Genomic DNA, 16,211 nt, shown 5'->3' with positions numbered 1-16,211 from the left:
GGTAAAGCATGGATCTGAAGATAATGCAGAAAAATGCTCAGAGGATAAGGATAACTTGCCAAAAAGAAAACGCTCTCGGTTAATTAATAGTGTTTTTAGTGATGACGAAGAAAACATTGTTTAATTTATATTAATATGTATCACTTAAAAAATTTTTAATGAAGATATTTATCTTAATTATGAAAATATACTAGACTGTTTTTTAATTTTTGGAACCTAACCATCCTTTTCATATTAGTTCTTCGTTTTGTATAACACGGATTCGTATAACACGGCAATTTTTTGGAACGTAACTACCGTGTTATACGGGGGTTACCTGTATATGTATTTTTACTATTACATATAAATAAACGTAGTAAAAAAGTATATTTTTTTTATTTTTTGAAGTCGCCAGAACGAATTAATCAAATTCCCATAAAAACCTATGGTAAATCGATAATCGGTTAACGAACAATTTGGATAACGAACAGTCTTGGAGCGGATTATGTTCGTTAACTGATCACCCACTGTATTTTTTCAATGAATTTTTTAATATTTAATTAGATTTCACTTGGTAATAAGTTTAAATAAAATATTTTTGTTTTTGAAGGTCCAGGCAGACTTTTTTCTGTTATAGAAATTTTACAAAAGGAATGTGATCGACAAGTTAAAAAAATTTTAGATGACTTTAAAACAAGCAGGCAATTTCTGAAAAAGGTATAAAATGTAAAATTAATTTATTTTATTGCATAATACTGTCACATATTTAATGGTTCTGAATAAATGACAATCTAAAAGAAAATATAGAATTATAGCTTTTATTTGAATTTAATTTATACAAGAAGCTATCATCATCTTTCCATCCAATATCATATAACCCTTTGTGAGGTTAGTGACATTCAACCTAATTCAAAAATTTGTCAAAAGAGAAAATAAAAACTGTTTAAAGCAATTTAAAATATATATTTCTTGATAATTCAAGGGCAATCATTGCTTTTAGTATAATCTATATTCCTTGTAATTATGATTTTTAAATTTTAAGATTAATCATAAAATTTCTGAAAATTATCTGTTGTTGGAATATAATCAGATTTTTAGAAAAATATTAAAAACAACTGAAAATAATTTTTTAAATATAATTATTGATAAAATTATAAAACAAGGATTTGTATAGTGGTATTAATAGGAAATTGTCATAATGACACGTTTTTACAGTACAGCATTGATTATCTGAATACCGATCAACCAAAAAATCAGTTAACCGAAAGCGATCCAGTCAGCAAATTCAAATTTCTCTAGTGCTGTGGTACTGCAATATTTGGCTATGTCTTGGCCTACTCTAATATTATTTTTGTTGGTGTGTGTGTTTTAGCTGGCAGCACTGGCACAACCATATTGTATCGTTAAAAATTATTTCTTTATTTTGCACAAACAAAATAAATATATTGAAAAATATAAAAACAAAAAAAATTATATTTTGAAAGTTAATCTAGTATCAAAAACATTCGATTCAGCACAACACAGTCCAACTGGAACGCTTTCGGTTAACCGATGTTTTGGTTCATCAGCTTTCAAATAAATGACACTCTACTGTATTTTTAAAAATTTCTGACTAAAGAAAATAAATTACATAGTTTAAAAATAAATACATACTTCTGATGATCCATTGACATTTTCAGTGTTTTGCACTACTTCTGAATTTAACTCTTCCTTTTCTCCTTCTTTCTCTCCTTTGATTTCCTCCTCAGAAAGTGCTTGATGTTCTTCAGTAGAATCATCATCTGTATTTTGAACAGACTGATTTGTAAAATAACCACAGTCTTGAATTTTCATCAATGTTTCTTTTAAATGCTTATCTAACAAATTGTTAAAGATAAAACTCTTAAGTAATTTTTTGAAATTAAGAACTAACAAATTTAATGAATTATTCAAAATATTATTTAATAAATCAGATAGGATACAAGTCATCCCCAAAATGCTTCGATTTTTTGCCTCTAAGAGGGCAACAAAATGTTCTGCAGCAGATGAAAAATAGTTCTCATATGATTGACAGTTAATACCGTTTTCATCAAATCTCTGAGAATGTCCCGGGAAATCCGACTCCAGCTGTGTTCAAGGTCATCCAGCTGTGTAAACAATAACTCATCGGTGTTAAATTTCACAGAAAGGCGAGTAAAAAAAAAATAAAATTTGAAGCTTTTTCTTCAAAATTAACGCATTTCTTTCGTTTTTTTTCAGGTTTAAGTATTTTTTATGTTTAATTACAATTATATCAAAAACTGCTGGGAACTTAAGAGGTTAATAGCTTTCCTGAATTGATGAATTAAAGAAGTAAAATATTCACCAGTGACAGTGGTATTGCATTCTTTGAAATCAATCAGAGGCATCCCTTAGAATTTCCAAAAATATCATGCTCATGATTTTCTTTGATTGAATTGTGTTACCTTTGATTTCTTGGNTAAATATATTGAAAAATATAAAAACAAAAAAAATTATATTTTGAAAGTTAATCTAGTATCAAAAGCATTCCAATTCAGCATGACACATGTTGAGAGGGTACTTAAGGATACACCAGTATTTGAACGAGGCTTTTTTCCCCATCGTGAGTGGTGTGTTTCTCTTCAGATTCACAGAGAATATAGCCCAAGTGTCTGACATCTCCAGATAAACTCAAGAAAAAGAAAGAGTTTTGCTTGTTTTGTGTGGTGTTTTTCTGAGAACTGTGTTGTCAGGACGTGTGTCATGCTGAATTGGAACATTTTTGATACTAGATTAACTTCCAAAATATATTATTTTTTTGTTTTTATATTTTTTAATATATTTATTTTGTTGGTGCAAAATAAAGAAATGATTTTTAATGATACGATTATTATTTTTAAAAAATTTTCATTAGACTTAGCATTGATGAAAATTCGACACAAAGCGACACGCAATGGAGAAAAATTTCAACACGGGATAGATTAATATATCTTTTCATACATGATCAGTTATCCGAACTACCCTGGTCCCGAATTGTTTCGGATAATCGATGCTCTACTGTATTATTATTATAATAATGTTAATGAAATTAATAACAGTTTAAGTTTTAAGCAAAGCATTTAATGAAATCTGAAATTAAAAATTATCTGGTTTAATTATTTCTTTTAGGTTTCTGTCATTGCAGCATATAAGAGTTTTGATATGATAACATTCTAAGCAATAAATTTTAACATTAATTCCAAAGATGATTAATTTATTATAAATAATAATACTTATTTTGTTTATTTACATAATTGGTTCTTTTTAGGCTAATACAGTTCAACAAATTTTAAAAAATTCATACAAATCTACAGAGAAGTAAGATATTAATTTATATTTATTGAAATTTTAATATATTTGAAACTATTTCATTGAATAATAAATTTTTTTTTCTAGATTAGATCCGTTAGAGTTAGATGTTTTATTAGCTGAAGTCACACTTTTGAATACCAGAACAGAACTTTATTTTAGATTCATTAGGCGTAGAGTAACAGTAAGCATTTTGATAATTTTGTTTATATTTATAAGTTATTTTTTGCAGAATATTGAATTCTATATTTTATTAAAAATATCCAGCTTTTTTTTATTAATTTAATTTGGAAATTCCTGTAGTTAAAGTAATTTAAAATAGATATATTTTAAATTTTAAGTAGTATTTTTTTTTTTTTCATTTAAAATTTTAATATCTTTTAGGGAGATGTTGAAATTGCTGCATTGGATGAAAAGTCAAGAGAAGGTAAATTGGTTATTAAATTTAATCTCTATTGTTCTTCTAAAACTTTATAAAATGTAGAATAAAGTATTGAGTTGGGAAATATTTTGTGCTTTAATTTTGTTCATGTTTATTCTTCTCATATATGTTACTTTATTAAAATTGAGATATAATTATGAATTCTCTAAAAATTATATAAAGTTTATTCTTAAGCAGTTATTTAAAAATTATTCCAATATTTTCTTAAATTTTTTTATAGTCTTATTTTGTCTATAGTCTTATTTTATAGTCTTATTTTGCCAACTATAACAAGAAATACTATGAATCATTAAAGAAAAACAAGCTAACATATATCTTCTATTAATTTTTTACTACTTTTGCAAATATTGCAAGAATAAAAGCATTAAAATTTAATAGCATCAACTTTTATTTCTAGATTAGCTTTTCATTTTTTTGGTAAATATCAATATTTTCTGTATAAATTAAACAGTTACAATACTTGAATTTATACATTTAATTAGATAGAAATATTTTATCTCTCTCTCAAAATAATTAAATCATCTAATTCAACTGTTTGATAATGAATTATCTTTATAAAGCACATTATAAGAATATTTTAAATGTTAGACATTTAAAATATTCTTATAATGTTTTTTCAAATTACTTGTCTTGCATGCACATGGAAAATATAAATTACACATGTACATACAGTTTACAGAATTATACAATAATACAAAATATGATGATATTTAAAAGAAAAACCTCAAGAATAAAATTGTATTAAAGTAAAATACATATATAATAATAATAAATTAAACAGTCAATAAACAAATAATAAATGTACAGTGGCACTAATGTCACTACGAGATGTTTTATCAGAACTATGTGATTTACAATTTTAGAAAATTATACAGTGCTATCCACAACTCTGGTATATCTAGCATGAGAGAATTGCACAGTGATAATGTTGAGAAAAAATACATGTATTTATTCTTACAATTAAAATCATTTTGTTTATTGAAATTTTTAAATGAGTTTATAAATTGTTGTTATAAACAGGCTTAAAACAACAATTTTTTTTTACCTATTCTAAGTTTGCTTTTTATGTTTTACAAATAACATTTTATTTGATCATCTTGTAGCATAAGAATTAATGAAAATGCAAGTTTTGTTTGTATAAAATTTTATTTAATTATTAATCTGTTAAATCAATTAAAAATATAATATTCTTAACATTTGTTGCTGATCAATTTATTAATCTTAATGTTATTTATGTAGTGTTTATGTTTTTTCATATATGAATGATATTTAGATGACATTTTAGAATACAAAAATGCATTAAGTTTTCTCTGTGAAGATTAATTTGAAATAGGAGTCTTGTTTAAGTTGTTTTTACCTTATCAATGAATTTCTAGGAATGAATTATATCTGCTAAAATTAATTTTTTATAATGGTAAAAAAAGCATTAAAAAAAGAATTTTTGGATTAAATTGAAATTTACAGAAATATTTATCTTATTTTTTCTTAATATTAACCACTCAGCCACTCAGCACACATTATTACATTTGTACATTCTGAAAATGATGTCATGAAATTTTCTATAAGTTTTTCGGAGTAGATTATTAATATTTTATTAAGTGATTCAGTAATTAATATATAGTAATTATTAATTTTTTTAAAATTTTAAATTAAAAATATTAAAAATTATAGTTTTGATTATAGAGTTGATTTAAATTTTATTAATAAGTTAACAATGTTTTGTGTTATCTTCTGAAATATTAAAATTTTTATTTCAGAACAATTGAAACAATTAGATTGCTTAATTATGGAATGCGAATTAAGTCAATCTATGCAAGAATTATTAGGAATGTATATTATGATGGAAGAATATTTTATGCAAGAATCTGTGAATAAGGTATGATTTTTAAGTTAAAAATTTTTTAGAGATGCAATACAGATATACTTAAATATAAGTTATTATAATTCTTTTTACATAAATACAAATATAAATATTGATTAACCTGATTTTTAGATTAATGCCAAATAATTACTGGATTATATTGGACTACATTAATTAGAAAGGTGTTTCAAGTTGTGGGCACTGAAGGCATCCCCAGTCAGTGCTGTGGGTAGCCTGTATGGTTATATCTAAATTAATAGTTCTTGAAAAGAAGATTGGATGGAGATTCAGGTAGTGTAACTGGCAATGTATCTTCACAGCAAGTGGGAGTTGCAGCTTCAAGTCCCACTCCAGACCAATTTTTTTCTTCCAGAACCATCTAAATTAATTATTAAATTTATCAAAAGATGGTGCCCAATGCCTACCTCTATTACTTTTCATTTAATTATTAATAGTATCATGAATATAGTCTGATATAATCTAATAATCATTTGACATAAATAAAATTGTCATGCCAATTAACTAAATTACTAAATAATTTGTTTTTAATTATTTTTTTTAATTAAAAACAAATTATTTAGTAATCTAACAATAAGTTACTAAACAAATTTAACAATAAATTAAAAACAAAGTGGCATTAATTTTACTTTTCTCGAAAATGAAAGATCATTGACATTATCTTATTTTAATAACTAATTTAGTTTGAATATAATAAGTAAAGTTATCATTGACTTATGATTATCATCCTTAAACATAACAGTACAAAAGAGGCCCTGTTAAATTGCAATAGATAAACAATAAAAATGAAAATAAAAAAAGGCAGCCATCTGATAAAACAGTTTAAAATGAGCTATAATAAAATTAGTCATAGCACAAACAATGTATATGTATAATAGATAAAATGAGATACAATACAAAATAGATATCTAAGCTATGCACTTCAGTATAAGTTATATTTACAAAATTTCTTAAAATGTATAAAATTATAAAGTAAACAATTTTCAAATGGAGAAATATTAGAGACATCATAAGAAAAAAAATCTTTTGAAAACACACAACCTGTATAAATTGGGCAAAGACAGGACATGTTCCAGATAGTGTGACTGGATACATGTAAAAAATTTTGTCAGATGGAACATCATGAAAGTATTTAAAATATAAGATATGATCAGAATATTCCTTTCAAGCTTAAAGTATGCCTAATTTAAATTTTAAAATATTTCATCTTATTTTCAGAAAATAAGAGATTTATCTCAAGAGAAATAATAGATTTAACTTTAAAATAATATTTTAATTTCTGTTTTTATCATAAAAAATATACAAATTTAAAAATAATAATTAATCTATCGATTGAGTTTGTTATTCAAATATGTGTGAAAAATAATTAAAATGATCATTACTGTTTGTAATGACTAGGTTTACTGTCTTGAGTCAAAATAATCAGATCAGTATCTACCAAGAAATTAAGAAGATAATCTCCTCTGGGATTTTCACTGAATTAGTCAAACTCCTAACCTGACTTCTGAACACTCAGAAAGGAGCCCTGGGAGTTTAGGGATTCTCCATAAATACCTGGGGCTGTATTAGAACTGTATCAATGTTCTTTGTGAGCACACAGAGACTCAACACTGCAAGAGCTGCCTTGTAGTGTTGGAGATTAATTTGGATATATCTAATCACAATAAAGATTTACACTTATAAGGAGTTCTGCACTTTATGTAGCTGCTGCTGGCTCTGAAAGTGCTTGTTTAATTCTGTAGCAGTAGTCATGCAAATAAGTCCAGAAGTTGCTAATTGTGAGCCAACAGCCGTGGACCTGCTGCTGGCATGCATGTAATGCATGATACAATGAAATGTTGCCTAGTGCCTTGATGAAATAGTCTGCAGCAGCTGTTATACTAGCCCTTTATACTATATACCTTCCAGCTGTCAGCATGATTCCTCCCACTTTCGCATTGGCGGGTGCCCCTCTTAGTTTGATCTGACCACAGCTATCAAGCGAGGAAGACCCCATTGAGAGGCTGCAACACAATCACTAAGCCCCCACTAAAACAAAATGGAGACATAATGAGACAGATTTTTACTAATAAATGTGGATCAAATGCTTATTCTATGATAAGAATGCATTATCTGTTATACAAATCTATAAAAAATATTTTTTTTAAAATTGTTTTTATATATTTTATCTAGAACTATTAAATTCCAACTATTATATAAAAAATACTTGATTTAATAAATAAATTCTGAAAATGGCATTTAATAATAGAAATAATTTCTTTAATTTCAAAATACATTTACAAAGTATAATTATGATCTAAAAGTCTAAAATGTTTTTTTAGGAGGACAGTAAGCAGTTCTAGTGTAGATGGAATATGTGCAGTGTTAAATAATACATGTACACTATTGCAATCAAATTTTTGTACTGTTATTAATGATCGCCTGAAACAGGGTTTTCCATCTGGAATGCTTGATTTGAGTCAGGCTTATAATGTGCTTCAGTCTAGTATCCAACAAGGAAGATTACAATCATCAGATACAGATAGTGCTCGAATTATGTTTCTTGTAAGTATATTAAAAAAAAACCAGAATAAATTTTAATTTTAAACTTTCACAATATATATATCATCATTAAAATTTTAATTAAAATAATATTCTGCTTGGAAATAATATTCATGTTATATTATAAAAACATTTTAATAATTGTGTCTATATTTTATCGTATCTAAATATAGAATAACACACTAAGATCATTCTAAGTCAAAACATATTTTTTCAGCCTCAAACTTTTTGTATGATATGTTCTTTGACAGATTAATGTAATTTTGCTTTTAATATATGATATTTGAAAATTTATTATCTTTGAATTCCAGTTCTTTCTAATACATGAATACTGTTTTTATGTCAGCAAAATTTATTTAAGATATTAATTCATGTTCTACCTTCATATCATTCTTTGAAGGTAATTTGTATTTACAAGCACCTTAATTTAATTTTACTATTAATAAAGATAAACTTTACACATTTTATCTTTATTAATTCATAAATATTTTTGTAAAATTTACTAAAATAATTGTTGGATTAATAATGTAATTAAGATATCACTTTAAAATGATATTTTCATTATATTATTTATCTAATATTTACACTAATTTGGTTTCACCAGTTGTTGTTGTTGTTGTTGTTGTTGTTGTTTGGAAAATCCTATTTCACAAAAATATTTTTAATACTTCTATAAATCAAATATAAAAAATATTTTAATATTTCTATTAAATTCAATTAAATTTAATGTGAAATTATACAAATAAAAATACTTGTTATAAATTCTTAAATAAACCAATAATTTAATTTTGTTATCTAGTTATCTGACAAAATGAACTGAAATATGAATTAGATTATTACCAGAATATTTTCAAATACAGAAAACAAAAACTCATTCTAAAAAAATGTGTAACAAAGTGTAATTTTCTGAAATAAGTTATTTCTCATAAAATATATATCTTATTTTGATTGAAAAGTTAATTAGACAAAGCCAAAAAATTTGCTTCCTAAATAAAAAAAATATTTAGTTAAGCTGTAAATAAAGTTGTAAGCAGTATTCCTGAGACACATGATTTATATAAAGAGAGAAGAAATTTAGAATTTACAGTATAGTCTTTTCAAGTGTACTAAATAATGAATACAAACATTATTTTCTTATTAATTTTTGTAAAACTATTTGTTTTTCAGACTACTCTTAATAATGCAGAAGTTGCATGTGAACATATCAGAACACTTCGTAAAACTTTAGAAGTATATAAATTTTAATTAATTAAACATATCTCTTTAACTAAGTAAGATAATTTATTTTATTTGTTGTTTAATTAAGGAAGAAATGAATAAAGTTTTTAGTCAAGCATCTGAAGCAGAGAAAGCCAAATTGGAAGTATGAATTATTTTTTTAATATTGTTTATATATTTCTATAAACGTATTACTTATTAAGTATTTTCCCCTCTACATCTAAACAAATACTTTGATCATAATTAGAACTTTTCTGATAGTTCTGTTTGTAGTGAATTAAATGTCTGATTAAAGACTACTGTTTTTTAATATAATTAATATTTGTTTTAAGAAAATAGTTGATGAATTTTACACAAAGTGTTAAAGAGGCCACACAGATGGCCAAAATATTAATGTGGATAGTAGATGAAATTAAACCACGTTCCAAAAACCCTTGACAGTCTTTATGATTGGTAGAAGGCAAAAAATGATACAATCATATTCCTTGCAAATTCAAATAATAATATTACAGGTTATCATCATTCTTACTGAATGTTAACATTCTGAATTTTGTATATGAATGTCATTTCTTGTAGATAAGAATCTATATTATATATATATTAGTAATATTTATCAGGGTGTTTATATATCTAATTATACATATAAAGATCTATTTATAGAGATCTTTATATGTATAATTAGATATACAAACACCCTAATAAATATTACTAATTAAACATAACAGCAGGATTTTTATCAGGCTACTATGAGGCTAATTAATCAATTAGATATTAAGCAATTTGGACTAGTGATTTCCTATTATGCCTATAAGCTGTCATCTTGTGTTTAGAAATAAATCATTTATTTTTAATTTATTTCTAATTAATAAATTTAGCACCCCAAGACATAACAGCCAATGATGAAGTTTACTATGCTTATTCAGTTCCAATTTAATTCCTTCTGTCTTCAAAAAATTTATATCTATTTTAGCAACTATTCTTTCTCCACATAATTCATATTTTTCTTATAAATAAATTGTCTCATCTACCTTACATTGACTCATCTGATGTAGCTCGAATTTGTCTATGACTCTCTGGTATTTTTAAATGTGTTACTTACTTTCAGTCAGTTATTCACATATAAATACTACGGTGGCTTGCTTCCTTCACAGTATATTAATTTAAAAATTCCATATGCTCATACTAGAAATATTTCATGTTTTTATGTTCCTTTCTATCACCTTAATATTATAATAAGATCTTTCTATTCTTGTTGTTATAAACTAGTTATTAATATACAAAATATGCTATATATAGAGTACCATTTATACAAATCCAGTGATAAATGAATATTACATATCATTTAATTTTTGCTTTTCTATATGTATTATTTTACTGTTTTATATTACTTTTAATGGGAATTGTTATGTAAATTTGTTACATGTGAGAGGTTAATATTGTCCTTGTGACATTGTCTTCTTATTAAATAAATAATTAATTAATTAGTCTCATATTTGCCCAATACGAATCCAGTTGTGATGCTCGATTAGAAATCTTTATATATGTTATATAATCTATATTTATTCTATATTTTTCACCAGAAATTTTTCAAGTATTAAAATTATATATAAAATTAATTTTAATGGTTTTCATGCTTTTTTATAGTTGTTTTCCACTTTCATAATTTTTATAGAATAATTTTATTTTTATTTTATGATGTTAATGTAAAAATTGCATTTTTTTTAATACTAAAATTTGATCAAAGTAAAAAAACTATATTTATTTTACAGAGTTGTCTTTCTGATTTAAGTGGTGTTACTTCAAAATTTCAAACAATTCTTAATAATGGAATGAGCCAGTTATGTTCTACTGCAGTTAAACCTCGCATTAAACCTTGGGTTGATACATTTCAATCAAGAAGCCATATTATAACTGAGGTATACCTTCAAATATGTTAGATTTAATTGAAATAAATCATAAAATTGTTAGTGCTCTTTATTAATAATTTGTTTTATTAATTAGAACAAAACTAATTATCAGAGATTACAGATTTAAATTTAGTTAGTTTACTTGATGATTTTGGAAATTGTTCTTTCCAATATCTATATATTAAATGTAATTTTGACAAAATTTAAGAAAATTCAAAATGCTATCAATGGAGATTTTTAAAGATTGCTATTTTATATAAAAGAAATTAATGTATTTTTTAACTGTAAGAAACAAAGAAAATTGTATATTTAATACCACTGACTATAAAGTTTTATATATGAATAATAAATAGTTTATTTAAATCAAGATTGCATTTAAGTCTTGAAAAGTTCATAATAGGAAACACATTATTACTATTATAAATTTTTTCATTTTGTGTTTATTTTCAAAATCTATATATTTTGGAAACATTATTATATTTTGAATTTTATAACATTTGCCAAATATGTTAAAATTAATTTTATCATTATAAAGCTAACTGTTTTTTGTAATGAGCTTTAAGCATTTAACGACATTATTTATGCACGGTGGTTCAAAAGGTTGGTCTCAATCTTCAGAAATATATAGAGGGGTTCAAATAAGAAGATGTATTTACTGATGTAATTCCGAGTCAGTGTAAGCCATCTAATGTAAGGAACTATACTGCAGATAGCATGACAACATAAAACACACTAATGAATGAATGTTTAATAATAAAACAAAGAGTACATTAATGTAAATGTAATACATATGAAAGAGTGCTGTTACAAAAGTTGCTCGAATTGGTGACTCCCACATTCAATGCAGCATTGCATTTTCAAAGGAAATTCTGGTGCACCATCACAAATATCCAGACATCTGGACCATATCTACTACTGCAAGAATTCTGGCTATAACAGTGTTTTGGGTCTTCCAATGTCTCATAAATGTGACTTTTGATATGCCCCAAAAAATTTATATTAGATGGCTTGTACTGACTCAGAATTACACTAGCAAACACAAATTCCTTTTTGAAAGCTGCTACATTTCAATCCCTGTATACACTCCTAAAGTTTGAGACCAACCTTTTGAATCTGATTAATTTAATACCTGTTATAACCTTTAATATTAGTTGAATTACTATAAAAACTGGTTTATTTATCTGTCACAAGTTATTTTTTTTATGAAAATCAAAATTAAGTTATATTTGACATAAAATTAAAATATAGCCCAAGGATGGCAAACCTATTTGAGCAAGCATGCCATATAGTAAGCATGCTTAACTTTAAAATTTTGTCACATATAAAATGTGACAAAGTTTTAAACTTCGAAGAACAATATTTTAAAAATTAAATGAATATGCTTTAATTGGAATAAATGTGAATGAGCTGATTGAAAAAGAGTACGATCGGGTGAAAAGCTGAAAGAATAGATTGAAAAAGACAGATGACAAATCAAAATTGTAGGATAAGTTGTGTGCCAGATGATTTTTCCTTATGTGCCATTTTGGGCATGCATCTGATAGGTTTGCCACTCCTGTTTATAGCCTAATAATAATATATTATTAGGTCCAGGTGATATTATGAAAAAATTGAATATGAAAAGCAAAGGAAAAGAAAAAGAAACATGTTGTACATAATGTTATATCAAAGTACCATTTATATATTAAAATAAAAATTAAAAAAAAAAAAATAATTGTGGCCAATATTTATGTTAACACACCTAAGATATAGTAGAGTTGTATAACTGTTATGTTGTATGCTTCTATTACTGAGATGCTGTTCTTTTGAGAATTTTTATTGTTGTATTATTTCTAAGGGAATGAGTTTCTTTAACTTATTTATGAAAAACTAGCAGATGAATCCAGCGTTACTCGGGAAAAAAGTATTGATAGAGAAAATTAAGATTATTAGATTATAGCCAATCTTACCCATTTTCACCGAGTGCAAGAATTAGGTCCCCTCTTCCAAGACTAATTAGAAAATTTTTAGATATCTGCTTACCACACCGGGATGACGATAATTAAGACTCACTGCAACCATTAACCGGTGCGTAGTACCACTAAGTGATGAATAATAAACATTTTCATAACTCTTTCTGGGTTCTTCTTCAGGTTTACTAAATTCGAAAAATAAGCTGGATCTTCCAGAATCATTCCTAAATATAAAATCAAACATTAAGATGAAGAGTTTGAATAAAGCAAACTTATGCACATGTGCTCTTCATGTCAACTTTATATACGATGGAATAGTAAATATCATTGAGAATTTTTAGAAGGGTCTAAAAATACATTTGATTTTTTGCATAAATGCAAAAACTGCATCTAAAATAGTATAATAGAAGCCAAGTTCTTCATGGTAATTCTTAATCTTGTCCCTCTCCCCACAAGGAGGGAATTTCAAAAAATCCCTTCTTAGTGTATGCTCTCATGACGTACTCTAACTGTGTACCAAATTTCAACTTTCAACTCCTAACCGTTTGGGTTCTGCACTTATTATTATTATCATTATTATGAACCCATCTCGATTATATTATGAGTTTTATTCTTTATTTTTCTATGTTTCATTTTTCTGAGGTAAGTCATCTACAGGTTGTTGCTATGGTAGTGAAACTGCAGCCTTCTAGATCTTTACTGTGGCTTCTGTATATTTATATAATTTATTTTATAATAATTCTTTTATAATCTTAAAAAGTAATTATAAAAGTATTACACATATGTAATACTTTTTAAAATTTTCTGACTATTATGTTATGTGATATACACATGAATTGTAAGCATAATTACAACTTAACCTTGAACAGACAACTGAAAAGCTAAAGACATATTTGTAAAGTTGAAGGAGTTAAACAAATGTTTACCTAGTTTTGTCATAAAGTACAAGTAAAGAAACAGTAATGTTCCCTATTGAATTGAGATAACTACTCTGTATAGTATATTAAGTGTATGTAAAGTAAAATATCATTACAATAGAAGATGAGGCTGTCACATATTCCTGATAGGCAATATATAGCTCTTGTTTGGCCATCTTTGTCATTTTATATTTTTTCTACACTGAAAGGACATTTGAAACTAATTTATATAATGAGTATTTGTTTTATATTCATTAATATTTAAATTTATAATATTTTTAATATTTAGGAAGAATTTATTCAGTACGAAGCAAATGATGGAATGAGACCATTTGTTCAAAGTTTTATGTTGAATATTGATAGTTTATTGAAATCTTTTAAAGTAAGAAATTTTTTACATAATTTTTATAGATTCAAAGATTTGGTTTTTGTTATTACTAATTTATTAAAAACTTTTATAGGAAAGCTTGACTCCCACAAATTATGATACATTAGTGAGTTATCTGACTACTGAATTAACTCACCAATTGGAAAAAGTGATTAAAAAGTGTACTTTTAACAGAGTAGGTATTAATTTTAAGTTTATAAGTTTATAAATGAAAGTTAAAAAGTAGTACTTAACAGAAATTTTATCATGTACTTCAGCTTGGAGGCTTGCAGTTTGATCGAGAACTCAGATCACTCGTTTCATATTTAACGTCTGTAACTACTTGGACTATACGAGATAAATTTGCAAGATTAACACAGATTGCAACAATTTTAAATCTGGAAACAGTAAGCACAATTTAAAAGTTAATATTTAGTACAAAAATTTACAAATTTAATTTTAATTTATTTATATACAGGTTACAGAAATATTAGATCTCTGGGGTCCAAATTCTGGTTCTTTAACTTGGAGACTGACACCAAGTGAAGTGAGACAAATATTAGCTTTGAGGTAAATTTTGAATATTATTATTTATAAATCAGTATTCTTGCAAAAGAGAAGTTTTTATTGAGTTATTAAACTTTAAAAATACCATGTTAATGCATTATATTAATTTTCTATTTATTCAGTACTTGTTGTGATATATGCATGAAATTATACTTTCTCATGTTTATTATAGTAAATATAGATTATTTTAGTAGGGCCTTGTTTTATGTTGGATTAATGTATGCAGATTTGTGTTTTGCAGATGGTAAATGATTATGTTAACCCTTGGATGAACAGGGTTAATTCTGATTAATGCCCAAGCTATTTTTATTATGAAATCTGTATATATAGTAAAATCAACTGTGAAATGTTTTAAACAGATGATTTTTCTATTAATTGTAAATATTTACATAAATGGGGAGCACTCTAGTCTTCAACGTTACTGGCGTCTTTTTTCTCCAGGTAGTTAAGTTTTAATAATAAACAATTTAATGGATTTTTTGCTGTTAAATTTGGTGAAAATTAACAAAAATAAGTTCATATTAATACTACTATTAATTTTTGGGATTGAAACAAACCCTGGTCCTATGCAAAGATCTCTGGCAAAAAGAGGAAGACCGCCTTTAAATTGACAAAAACAACTTTCTAGTAAAGCAACTTCTTCAGATTTGGATACGAAACTAATTACTGAATTTACTGAAGCTAGGAAATCTGATTCTCCCATTTAATCAGGTGAGCAAGTTAAGTCAAATTCTTTGCAAGATTTATCAACAGTGGAAAGTGAAGACATTACAACTGCAGATCCATGGTCAAAAATTGTTGAACTGATTACTTTGAGTAACGAAAGATTTGTTAGTCAAATTTCATTGATTAGAGAAGAAATTAATGTTATACAAAATGATTTTAAAGACTAAAAACCAACTGCAATTAATTAATGAAAGAAATAAAAAAATGGATATAGAAATTACTAAATTAAAAATAGAAAAAGAATTAATTCAATATAAATTACATACTTTAGTAAATAATACTAATAGAAATAAAATAATAATATATAATTATCCAACCACCATTAAAGAAGAATCAAAAACAGAAATATTTAATTTTTTTACAAAAATTCTAAAATTAAGAGAATATTG

The 16,211-nt window shown here is 25.5% G+C and overlaps 1 protein-coding gene and 1 long non-coding RNA gene across 2 annotated transcripts in view; one reads left to right on the top strand and one right to left on the bottom strand.

Moving 5' to 3' along the window:
• Positions 1 to 15,948, top strand: part of LOC111619349 (conserved oligomeric Golgi complex subunit 4-like) — a 25,260-nt gene extending 9,312 nt beyond the window's left edge. The window contains exons 9-21 of the mRNA XM_023361059.1: positions 590 to 696; positions 3,266 to 3,315; positions 3,394 to 3,490; positions 3,691 to 3,733; positions 5,506 to 5,624; positions 7,926 to 8,171; positions 9,336 to 9,398; positions 9,475 to 9,531; positions 11,156 to 11,302; positions 14,452 to 14,544; positions 14,624 to 14,725; positions 14,808 to 14,936; positions 15,008 to 15,948. Coding sequence (XP_023216827.1) covers positions 590 to 696; positions 3,266 to 3,315; positions 3,394 to 3,490; positions 3,691 to 3,733; positions 5,506 to 5,624; positions 7,926 to 8,171; positions 9,336 to 9,398; positions 9,475 to 9,531; positions 11,156 to 11,302; positions 14,452 to 14,544; positions 14,624 to 14,725; positions 14,808 to 14,936; positions 15,008 to 15,103 — 1,349 coding nt within the window. The 3' untranslated portion in view covers positions 15,104 to 15,948. The remainder of the gene's footprint in view (positions 1 to 589; positions 697 to 3,265; positions 3,316 to 3,393; positions 3,491 to 3,690; positions 3,734 to 5,505; positions 5,625 to 7,925; positions 8,172 to 9,335; positions 9,399 to 9,474; positions 9,532 to 11,155; positions 11,303 to 14,451; positions 14,545 to 14,623; positions 14,726 to 14,807; positions 14,937 to 15,007) is intronic.
• On the bottom strand, positions 1,661 to 2,054 carry LOC111619381. Its single transcript, XR_002755739.1, has 2 exons — positions 1,941 to 2,054; positions 1,661 to 1,835 (listed from the first exon to the last, which is right to left on the bottom strand). It is a non-coding gene; the product is annotated as an uncharacterized LOC111619381 (long non-coding RNA).
• Positions 15,949 to 16,211: the final 263 nt, after the last annotated feature.

The sequence above is a fragment of the Centruroides sculpturatus genome, unplaced genomic scaffold (assembly GCF_000671375.1).
Source record: "Centruroides sculpturatus isolate CEXI.00-Female unplaced genomic scaffold, Cexi_2.0 scaffold174, whole genome shotgun sequence".
Lineage (NCBI taxonomy): Eukaryota > Metazoa > Arthropoda > Arachnida > Scorpiones > Buthidae > Centruroides > Centruroides sculpturatus.
Note: the sequence above shows the minus strand (reverse complement) of the source record. Positions and strands in the feature narration are given on the sequence as shown.